The sequence below is a fragment of the Aethalodelphis obliquidens genome, unplaced genomic scaffold, assembly GCF_003676395.1.
Source record: "Aethalodelphis obliquidens isolate GAN/ISIS:26980383/991018 unplaced genomic scaffold, ASM367639v1 scaffold71, whole genome shotgun sequence".
NCBI classification, from domain to species: domain Eukaryota; kingdom Metazoa; phylum Chordata; class Mammalia; order Artiodactyla; family Delphinidae; genus Aethalodelphis; species Aethalodelphis obliquidens.
This window is the reverse complement of record NW_020838015.1, coordinates 8,726,244-8,746,701: the sequence shown is the minus strand read 5'-3', so window position 1 is coordinate 8,746,701 and position 20,458 is coordinate 8,726,244. Positions and strand designations below refer to the sequence as shown.

General features: G+C 41.7%; 1 protein-coding gene across 2 annotated transcripts in view; it reads left to right on the top strand.

The window, feature by feature from the left end:
* Positions 1 to 20,458, top strand: part of ZNF41 (zinc finger protein 41) — a 52,100-nt gene that overhangs the window by 11,275 nt on the left and 20,367 nt on the right. The window contains exons 2-3 of one of the 2 annotated variants that reach the window (XM_027091374.1): positions 15,891 to 16,134; positions 17,786 to 17,830. In XM_027091374.1, coding sequence (XP_026947175.1) covers positions 16,063 to 16,134; positions 17,786 to 17,830 — 117 coding nt within the window. In that variant the 5' untranslated portion in view covers positions 15,891 to 16,062. The remainder of the gene's footprint in view (positions 1 to 15,890; positions 16,135 to 17,785; positions 17,831 to 20,458) is intronic. The other variant, XM_027091375.1, reaches the window with a different exon arrangement.

The following is a 20,458-nucleotide window of genomic DNA, read 5'->3' as shown; positions in this document are numbered from 1 at the left end:
GCTTGGCTTTTCATCCTCTTCATCCTTTCCATCCTCTGGTCTTTTTCAGAGCAAAAGTTTTTAAATTTTTGGCAAGACCCAATTTATCAGTGTTTCCTTTTATGGATTATGCTTTTGGTGTCCAGTCTAAAAACTTTGTCATTCTCTGATTCTCTGAGAGCAACTGAATGTCCAATAATTCAATTTAATTTTGACACTACCTACCTGGAGTTAGCATCAGATCCCATAAGTTAAAGGGCTCAATCCCACAAGACTGCCCCCACTTCAGATGCCAGTCACTGCAGGTCCCAGGCCACCCATACTTCTGATTTACCAGCTATAAATTGGGGGTTCCCAGGACCCCTTCTTCAGGCTCAATAATTTGTTAGAATAGCTCACAGAGATCAGGAAAACACTATGTTTACCAGTTTATTATAAAGGATACAACTCAGAAACAACCAGATGGAAGAGATACACAGGGCAAGGTATGGGGGGAAAGGCACAGATCTTCCATGCCCTCTCTGGACATGCCTTCCTCCCAGCACATCTGTGTTCAACCTGGAAGCTCTCCAAACCTCATTATTTAGGGATTTTTCTGGAGGGGTTTATATGGAGGTTCCATCATGTAGACCCCATTGATTAAATCATTGGCCACTGGTGATTGAACTCAATCTCCAGCTCCTCTCCCCTCTCTAGGAGGGAGGTTGGGGGGGGAGTGGGACTGAAAGTTTCAACCCTCTAATCAAGCCCTATAACCAAATGATTGGTTCCTTTGGCAACCAGCCCCCACCCTAAAATTATCTAAGAACCCACCATGAGTCCCTTCATCAGCATAAACTCAGGCATCGTTGGAAGGGGCTTGTAAGGAATAACAAACTAACAAAAGATGCTCTTATCACTCCTATCACGTAAGAAATCTCAGGGCTTTTAAGAGATCTGTGCCAGGAACAAAAACCAAATATATATTTCTTATCATACCACACTCTGTCTAGCCCTAAATCCTAAAGAGTTTCTCCTATGTTTTTCATAAAAATTTTATAGTTTTACATTTTACATTTAAGTCTGTGATCCATTTTGAGTTAATTTTTGTGTAAGGAGTGAGGTTTAGGTTGAGGTTCTTTTTGCCCTGAATATACAGTTGTTCTAGCACCATTGACTTGTTTTGCATCTTTGAAAAAATATCAGTTGGCCATACTTATGTGGGGCTATTTCTGGATCCTCTATTCCGTTCCATTGATCTGTGTCTGTCCCTCTGCCAAAACCACAGTCTTGATTAGTGTACCCATGCAGTAAGCTTTAATATCTATTAGAGTGATTCTCCCACTTTATTCTTCTTCAGGACTGGTTTAGCTATTCTAGGGGCTGTGCCTTTCCATATAGATGTTAGAATATGCTTGTCTGTGGATGTTGAACATATTCTCATGTGCTTATTTGCCCTCCATATATTCTCTTTGGTGAAATGTCTCTTCATGTCTTTTGCCCATTTCCTTTCTTTACTTTTTTTTTTTTTTTTTTTTGCGTTAGACACGGGCCTCTCACGGTTGTGGCCTCTCCCGTTGCGGAGCACAGGCTCCGGACGCGCAGGCTCAGCGGCCATGGCTCACCGGCCCAGCTGCTCGGCGGCATGTGGGATCTTCCCGGACTGGGACACGAACCCGTGTCCCCTGCATCGGCAGGCAGACTCTCAACCACTGCGCCACCAGGGAAGCCCTTTTTGCCCATTTTCTAATTGGGTTGTTTGTTTCTTCAATGTTGAATTTTGAGAGTTCTTATTATGTTATAGATATGAGTCTTTTGTCAAATACGGGGTTTGTGAATATTTTCTCTCAGTCTGAAGCTTGTCATTTCATCCTCTTAAGAGTGTCTTTTGTAGAGCCACAATTTTTAATTTTGATGAAGTCAAATTTATCTATTTTTTTTTAAAAGATTATGTTTTTGGTGTCATATCTAAGAACTCTTCACTAAGCCCTAAGTCCTGATGATTTTCTCTTCTGTTGTCTTCCAACAGTTTTATATTTTACATATAAATCTATGATCCATTTTGGGTTAATTTTTTATAAAGTGTGATATTTAGAATGAGATTCATTTTTTGTTTTTGTTTCATTTTGGTTTGTTTGTTTCTTTGTTGCTTATGAGTGTCCTATTACTCTAGCACCATTTGTTGAAAAGACATTGAATTGTTTTTGTACCTTTGTAAAAAAATTAGTTGACTGTGCTTTTTCTGGGTCCTCTAATCTGTTCCGTTAATCTATGTGCCTATCCCTTCATCTGTACCACATTGTCTTGCTTCCTATAGTTAAATAAAAAGTATTGAAATCAGGTAGATTTATTTCTCCCACTTTATTCTTTTTTTTAATCTTTATTGGAGTATAATTGCTTTACAATGGTGTGTTAGTTTCTGCTTTATAACAAAGTGAATCAGTTATACATATACATATGTTCCCATATCTCTTCCCTCTTGCATCTCCCTCCCTCCCACCCTCGCTATCCCACCCCTCTAGGTGGTCAAAAAGCACCGAGCTGATCTCCCTGTGCTATGCGGCTGCTTCCCACTAGCTATCTATTTTACGTTTGGTAGTGTATATATGTCCATGCCACTCTCTCACTTTGTCCCAGCTTACCATACCCCTCCCCATATTCTCAAGTCCATTCTCTATTAGGTCTGTATCTTTATTCCCGTCTTACCCCTAGGTTCTTCATGACATATTTTCCCCTTAGATTCCATATATATGTGTTAGCATATGATATTTGTCTTTCTCTTTCTGACTTACTTCACTCTGTATGACAGACTCTAGGTCCATCCACCTCACTACTAATAGCTCAATTTCGTTTCTTTTTATGGCTGAGTAATATTCCATTGTATATATGTGCCACATCTTCTTTATCCATTCATCCAGTGATGGACACTTAGGTTGCTTCCATCTCCTGGCTATTGTAAATAGAGCTGCAATGAACATTGTGGTACATGACTCCTTTTGAATTATGGTTTTCTCAGGGCATATGCCCAGTAGTGGGATTGCTGGGTCATATGGTAGTTCTATTTGTAGTTTTTTAAGGAACCTCCATACTGTTCTCCATAGTGGCTGTACCAATTCACATTCCCACCAGCAGTGCAAGAGTGTTTCCTTTTCTCCACACCCTCTCCAGCATTTGTTTCTAGATTTTTTTGATGATGGCCATTCTGACTGGTGTGAGATGATATCTCATTGTAGTTTTGATTTGCATTTCGCTAATGATTAATGATGTTGAGCATTCTTTCATGTGTTTTTTGGCAATCTGTATATCTTCTTTGGAGAAATGTCTATTTAGGTCTTCTGCCCATTTTTGGATTGGGTTGTTTGTTTTTTTGTTATTCAGCTACATGAGCTGCTTGTAAATTTTGGAGATTAATCCTTTGTCAGTTGCTTCATTTGCAAATATTTTCTCCCATTCTGAGGGTTGTCTTTTGGTCTTGTTTATGGTTTCCTTTGCTGTGCAAAAGCTTTGACGTTTCATTAGGTCCCATTTGTTTATTTTTGTTTTTATTTCCATTTCTCTAGGAGGTGGGTCAAAAAGGATCTTGCTGTGATTTATGTCATAGAGTGTTCTGCCTATGTTTTCCTCTAAGAGTTTGATAGTGTCTGGCCTTATATTTAGGTCTTTAATCCACTTTGAGCTTATTTTTGTGTATGGTGTTAGGGAGTGTTCTAATCTCATACTTTTACATGTAACTGTCCACTTTTCCCAGCACCACTTATTGAAGAGGCTGTCTTTTCTCCACTGTATATTTTTGCCTCCTTTATCAAAGATAAGGTGATCATATGTGCGTGGGTTTTTCTCTGGGCTTTCTATCCTGTTCCATTGATCTATATTTCTGTTTTTGTGCCAGTACCATACTGTCTTGATTACTGTAGCTTTGTAGTATTGTCTGAAGTCAGGGAGCCTGATTCCTTCAGCTCCATTTTTCTTTCTCAAGATTGCTTTGGCTATGCGGGGTCTTTTGTGTTTCCATACAAATTGTGAAATTTTTTGTTCTAGTTCTGTAAAAAATGCCAGTGGTAGTTTGGCAGGGATTGCACTGAATCTGTAGATTGCTTTGGGTAGTATAGGCATTTTCACAATGTTGATTCTTCTGATCCAAGAACATGGTATATCTCTCCATCTGTTTGTATCATCTTTAATTTCTTTCATCAGTGTCTTATAATTTTCTGTATACAGGTCTTTTGTCTCCTTAGGTAGGTTTATTCCAAGGTATTTTATTCTTTTTGTTGCAGTGGTAAATGGGAGTGTTTTCTTAATTTCACTTTCAGATTTTTCATCATTAGTGTATAGGAATGCCAGAGATTTCTGTGCATTAATTTTGTATCCTGCTACTTCACCAAATTCTTTGGTTAGCTCTAGTAATTTTTTGGTAGCATCTTTAGGATTCTCTATGTATAGTGTCATGTCATCTGCAAACAGTGACAGCTTTACTTCTTCTTTTCCAATTTGGATTCCTTTTATTGCTTTTTCTTCTCTGATTGCTGTGGGTAAAACTTCCAAAACTATGTTAAATAATAGTGGTGAGAGTGGGCAACTTTGTCTTGTTCCTCATCTTAGTGGAAATGGTTTTAGTTTCTCACCATTGAGAACAATGTTGACTATGGGTTTGTCATATATGGCCTTTATTATGTTGAGGAAAGTTCCCTCTATGCCTACTTTCTGGAGGGTTTTTATGATTAATGGGTGTTGAATTTTGTAGAAAGCTTTCTCTGCATCTATTGAGATGATCATATAGTTTTTCTCCTTCAATTTGTTAATATGGTGTATCACATTGGTTAATATGTGTATATTGAAGAATCCTTGCATTCCTGGGATAAACCCCACTTGTTCATGGTGTATGATCCTTTTAATGTGCTGTTGGATTCTGTTTGCTAGTATTTTGTTGAGGATTTTTGCATCTATGTTCATCAGTGATATTGGCCTGTAGTTTTCTTTCTCTTTGACATCTTTGTCTGGTTTTGGTATCAGGGTGATGGTGGCCTCATAGAATGAGTTTGGGAGTGTTCCTCCCTCTGCTATACTTTGGAAGAGTTTGAGAAGGATAGGTGTTAGCTCTTCTCTAAATGTTTGGTAGAATTCACCTGTGAAGCCATATGGTCCTGGGCTTTTGTTGGTTGGAAGATTTTTAATCACAGTTTCAATTGCAGTGCTTGTGTTTGGTCTGTTCACATTTTCTATTTCTTCCTGCCTCAGTCTCGGAAGGTTGTGCATTTCTGAGAATTTGTCCATTTCTTTCAGGTTGTCCATTTTATTGCCATATAATTGCTGCAGGAATCTCTCCTGATCCTTTGTATTTCTGCAGTGTCAGTTGTTACTTCTCCTTTTTCATTTCTAATTCTATTGATTTTACTCTTGTCCCTTTTTTTCTTGATGAGTCTGGCTAATGGTTTATCAATTTTGTTTATCTTCTCAAAGAACCAGCTTTTAGTTTTATTGATCTTTGCTATCGTTTCCTTCATTTCTTTTTCATTTATTTCTGATCTGATCTTTATGATTTCTTGCCTTCTGCTAACTTTGGGGTTTTTCTGTTCTTCTTTCTCTAATTGCTTTAGGTGTAAGGTTAGGTTGTTTATTTGAGATATTTCTTGTTTCTTGAGGTAGGATTGTATTGCTATAAACTTCCCTCTTAGAACTGCTTTTGCTGCATCCCATAGGTTTTGGGTCGTCGTGTCTTCATTGTCATTTGTTTCTAGGTACTTTTTGATTTCCTCAGTGATCTCTTGGTTATTAAGTACTGTATTGTTTAGCCTCCATGTGTTTGTATTTTTTACAGATTTTTTCCTGTAATTGGTGTCTAATCTCATAGCGTTGTGGTCAGAAAATATTCTTTATACGATTTCAATTTTCTTAAATTTACCAAGGCTTGATTTGTGACTCAAGATATGATCTATCCTGGAGAATGTTCCATGAGCACTTGAGAAGAAAATATATTCTGTTGTTTTTGGATGGAATGTCCTATAAATATCAATCAAGTCCACCTTGTTTAATATATCATTTAAAGCTTGTGTTTCCTTATTTATTTTCATTTTGGATGATCGGTCCATTGGTGAAAGTGGGGTATTAACGTCCCCTAGTATGATTGTGTTACTGTCGATTTCCCCTTTTATGGCTGTTAGTATTTGCCTTATGTATTGAGGTGCTCCTATGTTGGGTGCATAAGTAGTTACAATTGTTATATCTTCTTGGGTTGATCCCTTGGTCATTATGTAGTGTCCTTCTTTGTCTCTTGTACTAGTCTTATTTTAAAGTCTATTTTTTCTGATATGAGAATTGCTACTCCAGCTTTCTCTTGATTTCCATTTGCATGGAATATCTTTTTCCATCCCCTCACTTTCAGTCTGTATGTGTCCCTAGGTCTGAAGTGTGTCTCTTGTAGACAGCATATATAGGGGTCTTGTTTTTGTATCCATTCAGCCAGTATATGTCTTTTGGTTGGAGCATTTACCCATTTACATTTAAGGTAATTATCCATATGTATGTTCCTATTACCATTTTCTTAATTGTTTTGGGTTTGTTATTGTAGATCTTTTCCTTCTCTTGTGTTTCCTGCCTAGGGAAGTTCCTTTAGCATTTGTTGTAAAGCTGGTTTGGTGGTGCTGAATTCTCTTAGCTTTTGATTGTCTGTAAAGATTTTAATTTCTCCGTCAAATCTGAATGAGATCCTTGCTGAGTAGAGTAATCTTGGTTTTAGGTTTTTCCTTTTCATCACTTTAAATATGACCTGCCACTCCCTTCTGGCTTGCAGAGTTTCTGCTGAAAGATCAGCTGTTAACCTATTGGGATTCCCTTGCATGTTATTTGTTGTTTTTCCCTTGCTGCTTTTAATTTTTCTTTGTATTTAATTTTTGATAGTTTGATTAATATGTGTCTTGGCATGTTTCTACTTGGATTTTTCCTGAATAGGACTCTCTGTGCTTCCTGGACTTGATTAACTATTTCCTTTCCCATATTAGGGAAATTTTCAACTATAATCTCTTCAAATATTTTCTCAGTCCCTTTCTTTTTCTCTTCTTCTTCTGGGACCCCTATAATTCAAATGTTGGTGCATTTAATGTTCTCCCAGAGGTCTCTGAGACTGTCCTCAATTCTTTTCATTCTTTTTTCTTTATTCTGCTCTACAGTAGTTTATTTCCACTATTTTATCTTCCAGGTCACTTATCCGTTGTTCTGCCTCAGTTAGCTAGTGATCCTTTCTAGAGAATTTTTTAAGTTCATTTATTGTATTGTTCATCATTGTTTTTTTGTTCTTTAGTTCTTCTAGGTTCTTGTTAAACGTTTCTTGTATTTTCTCCATCCTATTTCCAAGATTCTGGACCATCTTTACTATCATTCTGAATTCTTTTTCATGTAGACTGCCTATTTCCTCTTCATTTGTTAGGTCTGGTGGGTTTTTACCTTGCTTCTTCATCTGCTGTGTGTTTCTCTGTCTTCTCATTTTGCTTATCTTACTGTGTTTGGGGTCTCCTTTTCGCAGGCTGCAGGTTCATAGTTACCATTGTTTTTGGTTTCTGCCCCCAGTGGCTAAGGTTGGTTCAGTGGGTTGTGTAGGCTTCCTGGTGGAGGGGACTAGTGCCTGTGTTCTGGTGGATGAGGCTGGATCTTTTCTTTCTGGTGGGCAGGTCCACGTTTGGTGGTGTGTTTTGGGGTGTCTGTGACCTTATTATGATTTTAGGCAGCCTCTCTGCTAATGGGTGGGGTTGTGTTCCTGTTTTGCTAGTTGTTTGGCATAGTAGCTTGCTGGTCATTGAGTGGAGCTGTGTCTTGGTTGAGATTGAGATCTCTGGGAGATTTTCACCGTTTGATATTACGTGGAGCTGTGAGGTCTCTGGTGGACCAATGTCCTGAACTTGGCTCTCCCACCTCAGAGGCCCAGCCCTGATGCCTGACTGGAGCACCAAGAGCCTGTCATCTACACGGCTCAGAATAAAAGTGAGAAAAAAAGAAAGAAAGAAAGAGGAAGGTAAAATAAAATAAAATAAGATAAAATAAAGTTATTAAAATAAAAAATTTAAGTAATTAAAAAAAAGAAAGAAGAGAGCAACCAAACCAAAAAACAAATCCACCAATGATAACAAGCGCTAAAAAGTGTACTAAAAAAAATAAAAAACCAGACAAATAGAACCCAGGACAAATGGTAAAAGCAAAGCTATACAGACAAAATCACACACAGAAGCATACACATACACACTCACAAAAAGAGAAAAAGAGAAAAAATATATATATATCGTTGCTCCCAAAGTCCACCTCCTCAGTTTGGGATGATTTGTTGTCTATTCAGGTATTCCACAGGATCAGGGTACATCCAGTTGATTGTGGTGATTTAATCCACTGCTCCTGAGATTGCTGGGAGAGATTTCCCTTTCTCTTCTTTGTTTGCACAGCTCCTGGGGTTCAGCTTTGGATTTGGCCCCGCCTCTGCGTGTAGGTCGCCTGAGGGCATCTGTTCTTCGCTCAGACAGGACGGGGTTAAAGGAGCAGCTGATTCGGGGGCTCTGGCTCACTCAGGCCGGGAGGAGGGAAGGGTATAGATGCGGGGCAAGCCTGCTGTGGCAGAGGCCGGCGTGATGTTGCACCAGCCTGAGGCTCACCGTGTGTTCTCCCGGGGAAGTTGTCCTTGGATCACGGGACCCTGGCAGTGGCGGGCTGCACAGGCTCCTGGGAGGGGAGGTGTGGACAGTGACCTGTGCTTGCACACAGGCTTCTTGGTGGCCGCAGCAGTGGCCTTAGTGTCTCATGCCTGTCTCTGGGGTCCACGCTGATAGCCACGGCTCGCGCCCTTCTCTGGAGCTCATTTAGGCAGCACTCTGAATCCCCTCTCCTCACGCACCAGGAAACAAAGAGGCAAGAAAAAGATTCTTGCCTCTTCGGCAACTCTAGACTTTTTCCTGGACTCCCTCATGGCTAGCTGTGGCGCACTAGCCCCCTTCAGGCTGTGTTCACACAGCCAACCCCAGTCCTCTCCCTGGGATCCGACCTCCGAAGCCCGAGCCTCAGCTCCCAGCCCCCGCCCGCCCCGGCGGGTGAGAAGACTAGCCTCTGGCTGGTGAGTGCTGGTTGGCACTGATCCTCTGTGCGGAAATCTCTCTGCTTTGCCCTCCACACCCCTGTTCCTGCACTCTCCTCCGTGGCTCCTAAGCTTTCCCCCTCCGCCACCTGCAGTCTCTGCCCACAAGGAGCTTCCTAGTGTGTGGAAACCTTTCCTCCTTCACAACTCCCTCCCACTGGTGCAGGTCCCATCCCTATTCTTTTGTCTCTGTTTTTTCTTTTTCCTTTGCCCTACCCAGGTACATGGGGAGTTTCTTGCCTTTGGGAGTTCTGAGGTCTTCTGCCAGTGTTTAGTAGGTGTTCTGTAGGAGTTGTTCACATGTAGATGTATTTCTGATCTATTTGTGAGGAGGAAGGTGATCTCCATGTCTTACTCTTCCGCCATCCTCATTGTCTTTTCTCATTCAAGTTGAGATTTACCTGGTTCTTAGTATGACATCTTATTTTTTTTCCTGAACACAAGTGAAGCTCATATGTATTCTTCCCCTTTTCTTAGCTTTGATGTTTTTCTTTCTTTTTAAAATTTTTAAAATTTTATATTGGTGTATAGTTGATTTACAATGTTGTGTTAATTTCAGTTGTACAGCAAAGTGATTCAGTTATAATTTACATATGCCTACTCTTTTTCAGATTCTTTTCCCATATAGGCTATTACAGAGTATTAAGTAGAGTTCCCTGTGCTATACAGTAGGTCCTTGTTGATTATCTATTTTATGTATAGTATTGTGTATATGTTAATCCCAACCTCCTAATTTATCCCTCCCCCCCACCTTTCCACTTTTGTAACCATAAGTGTGTTTTCTATGTCTGTGAGTCTGTTTCTGTTTTGTATACAGATTCATTTGAATTAATTTTTAGATTCCACATATAAGTGATATCATATGTTATTTGTCTTTCTCCGTGTGACTTACTTCACTTAGTATGATAATCTCTAGGTCCATCCATGTTGTTGCAAATGACATTATTTCATTCTTTTTTATGGCTGAGTAATATTCCATTGTATATATGTACCACATCTTCTTTATCGATTCATCTGTCAATGGGCACTTAGGTTGCTTCCATGTCTTGGCTATTGTAAATAGTGCTGTAATGAACATTGGGGTGCCTGTGTCTTTTTGAATTATGGTTTTCCCAGGGTATATGCCCAGTAGTGGGATTGCTGGGTCATATGGTAGTTCTATTTGTAGTTTTTTAAGGAACCTCCGTACTGTTCTCCATAGTAGCTGTACCAATTTACATTCCCACCAACAGTGTAGGAGGGTTCCTTTTCTCCACACCCTCTCCAGCATTTATTGTTTGTAGACTTTTTGATGATGGCCATTCTGACTGGTGTGAGGTGATACCTCATTGTAGTTTTGATTTGCATTTCTCTAATGACACTTGATTTTTTTTTAGTATGTCCAGGACATTTTGGGTATTATATTATGAGGTTCTAGAATTTATTTGACTCTTATGTTTTATCAGGCTTTCTTTGACAGAGCTGTTTGGTGAAGGGAAATGTCACATCACAGGTGACATTTGTTATTGACAGGTGGGTTGGAAGTCCAAGTTCTCGCTTGCCCTCTTTTTTTTTTTTTTTTTTTTTGCCAGGGGACTCCTTGTTATTGTTCAGTGAGGGTGGGGGTTCCACCTCCCCACTAGGCTTCTGCTGATACCACCCTGGCTGGGAGGGGGTAGGCACCTCATCACTGCTTCCCTTGGTATCCACTGTTACCTACAGGTAGGGGAGGAGAAGGCAGTTGTTATTTCCCAGCAAGGAAAGAAAGATACAGCACCCTATTAAGCTTTCTCTGACACCACCCTGGCAGGGGGCTGGGGCCTGGGGGTGCCTTCTTACAGTCTGACAAGTGTAGAAGTCTAGGCTTGGATCCACTTGGCCTTGCTGTTAGTCGTGGGGCTGGGGCTGCAGTGTTTTCTGTGTTTGGCTTGAGTAGAGCCATCATTGTCTGAAAGTTTTCTATCTTGCTAGACTGCCCCTTTCCTGGTCCTTTGACTAGAGAGAGCAGGCTTTCTTGGGGCAGTTTTTGTCTGTACCCATTGGCCTTTCTGGGTTGTAGCTTCTCCAGCACCTAGTCTAGGCTATATGAGGCTAAGGGATAACCCAGAGAACTCACTGCCATGTCATTTTTTTTTTTGCCATGTCATTTTTTTAGGTCTTACGATCCTTAGCCAGTCTGCCTTCTTCATTCCACCTTTCAGAGTTTTCCTATGTTTTCTAGATAATGTCCAGAGTTTTCAGCTGTATTTAGCAGGAAGAATAGATAAAATTATATCTACTTCATCTCCGGAAGAGGAAGTCCTCATAATTATGATTTTTAAGACTTCACGTGGTTCCATGCATTTGTGCTGGTTTTATTTGTATATGTTGAATGACCCTAAAGGTTTATGCAAGTTATCACTTCTTTATTGTATATTTTATATTAAAAGAGACTCCCTTTTTGTTAATCTATTGTGCACCTTGGACCTTAATTTCCACCTCAATAATTATATTTCTAGACCTACTTTCATTTTCTTGCATTTGTCTGGGGTATTATATATTTTTAAAATCTTTATTGAATTATAATACAGAAAAGTGCACACATTATGCATGTTTAGCTTGATGATATTTTAAAAGACTGAACAAACCTGCACAACCAGCCACCTAGATCAAGAAATAAAACATTCCTAACACTCAAGAAGCCCTCCTGTGTTCCTTTCCAATCACTAACTTCCTTCCAAGGGGTATCAATATCCTAACTTTTAACAATATGGATTAGTTTTACATGTTTTTGAAATGTATAGAAATGTAATCATATAGTATTGATTCATTGCTCTTTCAGGTCTGGCTTCTTTGGCCAATATAATGTTCATGAGATAAGATTTGTGCATGTTGTGTATAGCAGTTGTTGATTCTCGTTGCTGTGTATTAATTCCTTGTATTAATAAAGGACAAGTTGCTTATCCATTCTAATGCTGATGGGCATTTGCATACTTTTCAGTTTTGAATAAAGCCACTGTGACCATCATCATACCTGTCTTTTGGTAAACATATGTTCGCATTTCTCTTGAGTAAATGCTTCGATGGAATAGCTGGGTCATAGGATATAAAGCATATGTTCAGCTTTAACAAATAATACCAAACAGTTTTCCAAAGTGTTTATAGTATATTATGCTCCTAAAAAACAATTTATGAGTTTCAGTTGCTCTACAACCTTGCCAGCTCTTGGTTATTTTCAATCTTTTTCATTTAAGCCATTTCTGGTGGATGTGGATGAGTATCTGTAGCTTATATTTTCTTGCTAACTTATGAATTTGAGCATCTTTTCCTATGCTTATTTGCCATTTGGATATCTTCTTTGTGAAGTGTCTGATCCTTGTGTTCTTCTTCTATCGTTCTGATTGATTTCTAGGAATTCTTAATATATTTGAGATATGAGTTGTTTGTCAGATACAGGTATTGCAATTATCTTCTCCCACTGTGAGATTTGCCTTTATGCTCTTAATTTTGTCTTCTCATGAACAGAGGTCCTTACTTTTAATGCAATCCAACTTAATAATCTTTTACTCTACCAGATATCAAAGCTTAATATGAAGCACATTAATTAAGACAGTGTAGTACTGGTCCAAGAATAGACAAATAGACCAATGGGAATACAGAGTTTGGGAATGGACTCCCACATATATCGTCACAAGGCAACCTGGAAAAAGGGTAATATTTTTTTTTTTTTTCGGTACGCGGGCCTCTCACTGTTGTGGCCTCTCCCATTGCGGAGCACAGGCTCCGGACGTGCAGGCTCAGCGGCCATGGCTCACGGGCCCAGTCTCTCCGCGGCATGTGGGATCTTCCCAGACCGGGGCACGAACCCGTGTCCCCTGCATTGGCAGGCGGACTCTCAACCACTGTGCCACCAGGGAAGCCCAAGGGGTACTCTTTTTAATAAGTGGTACTGGATCATCTTGACACCAATATGGAAGAAATGAATCTTGACCCTAACACATACCACACACCAAATCCTTCCTGGGAAGACTATAGATCTAAATGTGAAAGATAAAACAGTAAAACTTTTAGAAGAAAACATTAAACATCTTTATGACCCTGAGGTAGGCAACGATTTCCTAACAAGGTATAACTAATGCTGACCATAATGGAAAGAGTAGCAAATAACATGGCATACTTCTGTCCAGTGCTTCATTTCACATTTTTGTCTTTTTGTTTTAGATGTGTGGCAACTGTATTTTTTTAACCCAATCCCATAGTCCTTATCTTTTACATCAGAATTCAGCTCATTCAATTTAGTTGAATTCTAATATATTTGATTTCATGCCTCCTATAATCTTATGTTTACTATTTATTTTACGTGGTTGATATTTCCTCACTTTCTCTTTTCCTTTTTTTTTTTTTTTTTTTTTTTTGCTGGTTTGGTCATGTTTCTCTTAATTCCCCTCTAATTTCTTAATTTCTTATTATTTTGGAATTAGAGTTTGGAGTTTTATCTTTATCAATTTCTGCTAGTAGTTGCCTTCACCTTCCTTACAAATGTGATTGTCTATATTTTCTCTATTTCTAAATCCAAATAATGTTTTAATATTATTTGGATCTAGTAAAAGAGATGCATAATTTTCCTCCTCCTCATTTCACTCAGTAAATTTCCCCAGGGTATTAAAATTTTTTCCACTTATTAATAGTAATAATCTTATTTGTTCCAGATGCCCAATTACATACATTTTTCTTTACTCAGTTATAACTATATATCGATTGCAATAATCATTTCTCAAAATTGCTTTCCTCCAATTTTGAGGTTTCTGTTACTCTTGAATTTACAATTGCTTAGACTATCCCCTTGAGTATTCTCCTGAGATTCTAATATTGGCATATAATGTTATAAGTGCTTGTATGTCTAAAATTGTCTTTTGCTCTAATGGAAGCATGGTATTCAGCTAGAGTGGGTTTAAAATTCTTGGATTGCAGTCCCTTTCAATAATTTGTAGATGTTTTCTTCTAATATGGCTCCTACTGTTGCAAATAAATCTAGTGCCATTGTGATCCCTTTCCATTGTAAATAACATGCTGTTTCTGCCTGGAAGCATTTTAAATTTTCTTTTTATTCTTTAAATTCAATACCAAACCAGATTTGGGGTTGATTTGGTTCCTCTGGGAGTAAAGGATTGGGAGGATTTCTGTGGGAGGGCATCACGGAGTTAGAGTCCAATAGGATTAGATAATCCAGGGCCTATAGATGCTATTCATGTTGGGTCAGTGAGTGATAATCTTGGGAAATCCTTGAAGAAACATAATTAGAGACATATGTTGGTAAGTGATTGAGACCTCTATAGAAATTCTTGAGGTTTTATAAGAGTTGGAGGTCTGAAGTCATCTAAAGTATCTGAAGTCATCAGTCAGTCCATGAGAGTTATTGATTGGGACACTGAGGTGGTGAAAGGTTGATTGCAAGCCTGGGATTTTAAGTCTTTGGGAGACAGTTTTAGGAGCCCTATGGGAGTCATTGATTGGGACCTGTAGACATCAGTAATTGCAGGACTGTGTGAGTTAGTATGTGATGGACCGGAAGGTCTATATTTGAGGGGTTTATGGGAGTCATTGACTCTACATATGGGCTGTGAGTTATGGAGTCCTATAGGAGGTCAGGTTTGGATCCAGGGGGCATTGAGCAGATTAATAGTTGATTTTCTATTGAGGTTGTGTTGCCTGTGTTGGTGATTATTTGAGGAACCTATGGAAACCAGTTGATGGCACCATTTGGGGCACAGTTTTTGTCAAGCAGTGTAGGTACCGATTTAGGAGCCTGTGCAGACATGCTGACTTTCAGGGCCAGATGGGAATTGGGAGAGAGGGGACAAAGAGTTTATGTTTTCATCTTTGGCAGAAGAGGGTGGGTGGGCTCTATAAGTTGCCCAGAATGTACACTGAATTATACAGACGCTTGGTTTATCACATGTGACATGTCATCCTTCAGCCAGAGCACTTTAAAGGCAGCAAGAAACAGAAATAATGTTTATTGTGATTCTTCCACGTATCGAATACCATATGGCACAGTAGTTAAGAAAATGTACTTTGGAGCAAGGCAGACCTGGGTTTGAATCCCTGTCCTTCCCCCTAATCTAAGAGATCTTGGGGCAAATTTCTTAATATTTATGAACAGCTCTATCTGATGGTAAATGGGAATAATAGCAAAAGTAATGCCTAGTTCATAGGATGAGTGTGAAAATTAAACGAGGTACCGAATAAAACATTCCTTGCACCTTATAATAACAGCAATATTTAATATCAATGGAGTGTGTTCCTGATGCCAAATAGGAGTGCTTTTGAAGCATCATGTCATTTAACTCTAACAGCCCTATGAGATGGGTGTTTTCATCCTCAGTTTTTTGTTTGTTTGTTTTTTTTGCGGTACGCGGGCCTCTCACTGCTGTGGCCTCTCCCGTTGCGGAGCACAGGCTCCGGACGCACAGGCTCAGCGGCCATGGCCCGCAGGCCCAGCCGCTCCGTGGCATGTGGGATCCTCCCGGACCAGGGCACGAACCCGTGTCCCCTGCATCGGCAGGCGGACTCCCAACCACTGCGCCACCAGGGAAGCCCCCATCCTCAGTTTTAAGGTGAAGAAACTCAGACTAAAGTGGCTTCCCCAGATTCCAGCTAGAATGCAAAAGAGCTGGAATTCAAACTCTCATTCGTTTTACACCAAATCTCATGAGTTTTTTTCCATATTGTATGCTAATACTTGGTGTTGATTACTGAACTTTTCTCTTCCACAGTATCCAGTGTTGTAAACTGTACTTTGGTGCCCCCAGGAAGCATTTATGGGGTGAATGCTGAATGACTGACCACGTGGACACTGTCTTTCCAGGTTTCTTGGAGTCTCTGCGCAGCCCCTGGGCCAGACCCCGTAGTGAAGGCTGCAGGATCTTCCTTCCAGCCCCAGAAGCTCTGGCTGAGTCCACGGACCCGCCTGGCCTCAGGGTACCGGGAAGAGCGGAGTTGTCAGCAGGAGAGCCTGAGGGTTGAGGCTCAGCGGGACAATGCCAGCCAACCGGAGCTCTCCCCAGTGGTCCCCAGCCCTGGCTGCAGAGGGACATGGCAGTGTGTGTGAGGTGAGGAGAGACAGGGCTCAAGGGACAGGAGTTTATTCAGTGAGGAGATGGCCCCGACCTGTCACTAGGGACTCAGGGCAGGGGCAAGTGTGTCACAGGAGGGGCAAATTCCGGACTTGGTGTCCCTGAGACAGGTCACCATCCTCCTGCTGCGTGAGCACCACGTGGCTGGTGTCCCACATCCAGAGCCCTTCCTGTTTCAGTGGAAAATGTGATGCAGCCAATGGAGGAAAGGTGGGTTGGGAGGGTCAGCCCCACCGCCTAGAGGAGGGGGAGGCAGCTCCCTGCAGGGTGTCTGCGAGCGAGGTCTGGGTAGGGGTGACCACCGGCCCCAGCCAGGGAGACGCTACCCCCTGACGCCCAGCACAGGCCCTTCAGTCCTCACTGGCTCTGTGCACACACTCAGCTGATCCCTACCAGAGCCTGCTTTCCCCTGATCCTTGGGGACTTGCTGATTTCTCCTCTATCCTGATCTAGGGCAGAAAAATCCCCTTTCTTTGGAACTTAGAGAATGGCAGGGTAGTAGGGTGACCACAGTCTCTAGGGCCCTTCTGCTTCCTCCTCCTCTCAAAGATGAGTAAAGTGGCCTGAGAAGGTACATGACTTGCCCAGGCCTCTGGGATTGTGAGTGACAGCAGTGGACTGGAACCTTGTCTCCTGACCATGTCTTCCACCGTCACCACACAATAGCCAAGACCAAGTTTCCCACTAAAAGTTCCCCTTGAGATTCTGTAAACAGAGCAAGATGATGAGGGAACCAGACCTTGCCCCACAGCTCCCTCTTTCCGACTGTCCTGTGGATGCTGTCACCTCTGGGGACAGGCTCGTTGTCACAGGGGCTCAGGGTCATGTGGTCATTAGGATAATATTAAACTTTAAAAAATTATTTTGATGTTTACTATTTCATAATTGCATTATTTCACAATATAATGTTAGAAAATACAGGTAAGCAAATACAAGAGAATAAAACATTACTTATAATTCCAGCATTAGCCAAAGTTAATCATTGTTAACATTTAGCTATAGTTCCTTACAGTTTTTTTTTCCTTTGTATGTGCATGTATGTGGGTATACATGTGGGGCTGTGAGTGTACATACATACCACACACATATACATTATATAGCTCAAGTTTAAAAATGAAATCATAGTATTTGGTTGTCTCCTTTTTAACTTGGCAGTTTAATATAATTTTCTAGGCAGTAAATATTTTTCTTCACACACACATGATGCATAGGATAAACTATATCCTATGGATAAACTATATTTAATTTAACCAATCCACTATATGTGAATTTAGGGTGTTCTAGGTTTTCTGTTGTGATGAAAACTGCTATGGTGAAATTCTTACACTTAAATCTTTTTGCCCAAGTCACTGAAATTATATTTTGAGTCAAAGGTATAGGGACATTGAATGGTAAACGATTTGCTGCCTAACAGTAGGGCACTTCCACTCTTGGAAAATTGTCCTTGTCCAGGCTCTTCTCCATCATATCAGTCACAGACCCACAGGTTGGGGCCACAACAATGTGGTCCTCCCAAGTCCTTCTGCACATGGCCTCTTGCCCAGCCAATGTGTGGAAATTTCTAGATGAATGATTCTGATCTCTGCAAGGCACATTTCTCCATTCATGTCTTCCTTCCCAACCATAGACCTCTGCCCATTTGCAAGAAGAGACGGAAATGACTAAGACCCTGGTAAATATTATTTATTCATGTATTTATTTGTTAGGTTCTTAGTTTTTTCATTAGATGTCAGAGAGCAGGGAATGGGAAGAGATACCAAGGAACCAATAAAAATGTCCCCAGGGGTGAGGAACAGCCAGTTGGGCTAAGAATAGTGGCTGAAGCTGGAAAACAGGCAGAGGTGTCAGTAAGAGAAAGAGGGATGAGGAATAGCCACAGGGAACAGCTGGAGGGACCATGTTGCACTTACTGGAAACAGAGGATAGCCAAGGGGCCCAGGGGACAGGTGGGAAATCAGTGGAACAAACAGAGGAAATGGGAAACAAGAGCCAGAGGCCAGGAGCAGCAGAGAGACCAAGAAACAGTAGTTGGGGCTGGAGAAGTGTTAATAGTGGGGAGCAAGGAAGAGCCAGAGGATATGAGAACAATTAGAAGGATCTCAAAATGGGAGGAGGGACCAGGAAATAGAGGAACCAGATATCAACCAGAGGGAACAGGGACCATCCACAGGGACAAGGAAACAGAAGAATCAGCTAAAAGGAAAAAGCAAAAAGGTTTGGTGTACTGGGTAAGAGCCTGCCAGACAAGCCACTTCAAGAGGTACCAGGGGTCAGAGGAGAATCTGAGAGGATGGGGAAAGGCAGAGATACTGGGGAACAGAAATGGGAAATGGGAAAGATGAGCCTGGGATATGCAGCAGCCAGAGGAAGCTAGGGACCAGATGCTGAGGCTGTAGAACAGGTTGGAGGGGCAGGAAAGGGACAGACCCATGGGACAGTTGGAGAGGCAAAAGGACCTCTGAGGATGAGGAGTAGCCAAGGGCACCAGAGGCAACAAGGAACAGTCGTAGAGGTTGGGGAGTAGCCAGAGGGAACAGCAAAGTGGACATCAAAGATATATCTGGTTTGGATAGCAGCCTGTCTGACCTGGGAACAACTAGAGGGACTAGAGAACAGCTGGAAGGCATAGTATCCATTCCCGAAGCCAGAGGCCCCATGTAGTGGGCACTGGGGTTAAGGGACAGTTGCAGAAGCCAGAGAGAGTCTGGGGAGCATCCAGAGTTCCCTGAGATAGGGCAATAGGGGCTTCATGGGATGTGGAACTTCACTGCTACAACAGGGAAAGTCCTAGGCAAACTGGGACAGTTGGTCACCCTGCCCAAGAAACAGCCAAAGGAGCCAGTCAAAAGTCAGATGTAATGCAAGTGATGCAGAAGGTGAAAGTACAGAACCCAGCTGTGGCACAAAGCACACAGAAGTAGTATATGTTGATGATCAAGAGCCTAGGCTAGGAGCCAGGTAGACCAGCACTTCACAGACAGTGGTCCATGGACCAGATGCAGAGCACCAGATGAGAGCATATTAGAAATGCCTTCCAGGACTGCCCAAGGAGCAGGGAAGAATTGGGTCTACAAAGAAGTCAGAGGAGTCAAAGGGCAGTCAGTCTGTGTCAACTAGAAGGAATGAGAAAGGCTCATCAGGACCAGGGAGCAGCCAGATGGACTAGGGTGCAACCAGAATGGTGCCACAGACTAAGGATCAGCTAGAGGAATAGCTGTCAAAGGGAACACAGGACAGTCAGAGGCATCAGGGATCAGTCAGAGGGAAGAAGAAACAGGAGGCATGGAACAAGGGACAATCAGAGGAAGCAATAAACAGAGGCATCAGGAAACAGACCAGGGGACAGACAGAAATAACAAGAAACATTTAGAAGGAACAGTAAACAGAGGGATGAAGGAAGAGTCAGATGGGGACCATGCAGAGGGAACAAGAATCAGGAGAGGGAGCAGGGAGAAGTTAGGGGACAGGAGTGGGTAGGGTAAGCAGGGAAAGCCAGAGGGAGGAGCATGGGAGCAGGAAAGACTAGGGCACCCCCAGCCCCAGGCAAGGGCACAGTGAGCTACACTGCATACTTTCAGGCAGCCTAGTAAGTGCGCTAGGAGCCCTCCTGCTAGGCTGGGATAGGGTTTAGAAGGGCAGGGTTATATCACAGGAGGTGATGGAGAAGTGTGCTGGGGCAGGAGTGAGAGCAGCCCTTGGGGACTGAGCCCCAAGCCGGCTGCAGGGTGGGACAGAGCAGATGGCCAGGGACAGAATGGGCAGTGAGTGGCCAATCCTGGCAGCACAGCGTTCCCTTGGGGTGAGAGTGCAGAATGTTTTGGGACTGAGACATTGCTGTGTGGTTCACTGGCGAGCTGTCAAGAGCTGGAGTGGGGATCCTCACCTAGGATGAGGGAGTCCTTGTAAGTGTCCTGGTGGTGGCAGAGACACAGGCCATCCTCCATGGTAGAAATGGGCCATAAAACCAAACCTTTTTGTATGTGGCTGCTGAGGCTAGAATCTGGGTGGTTCTATATTAGCAACTTTGTATCCAAGTCACTAGCTCCAAAATCCCTCTCCATCACATCACATAAGCCTACCCAGCCAGGGTGGAGTCCAAAGTGAAAGGGATCAGAGGGGCATCTGTGCCTGGCATGGTCTTTTTACCCTTTCCCTGTGTGACTCCCAGGGAGGGAGAGACAGATGAGTGTGGTCTTTTGTCCACCAGCTTGGGCTGTCAGAGTTGTTAAAATATTTAACAATGTCTGAAAAAGTATATATATATATATATATATATATATATATATATATATATATATAT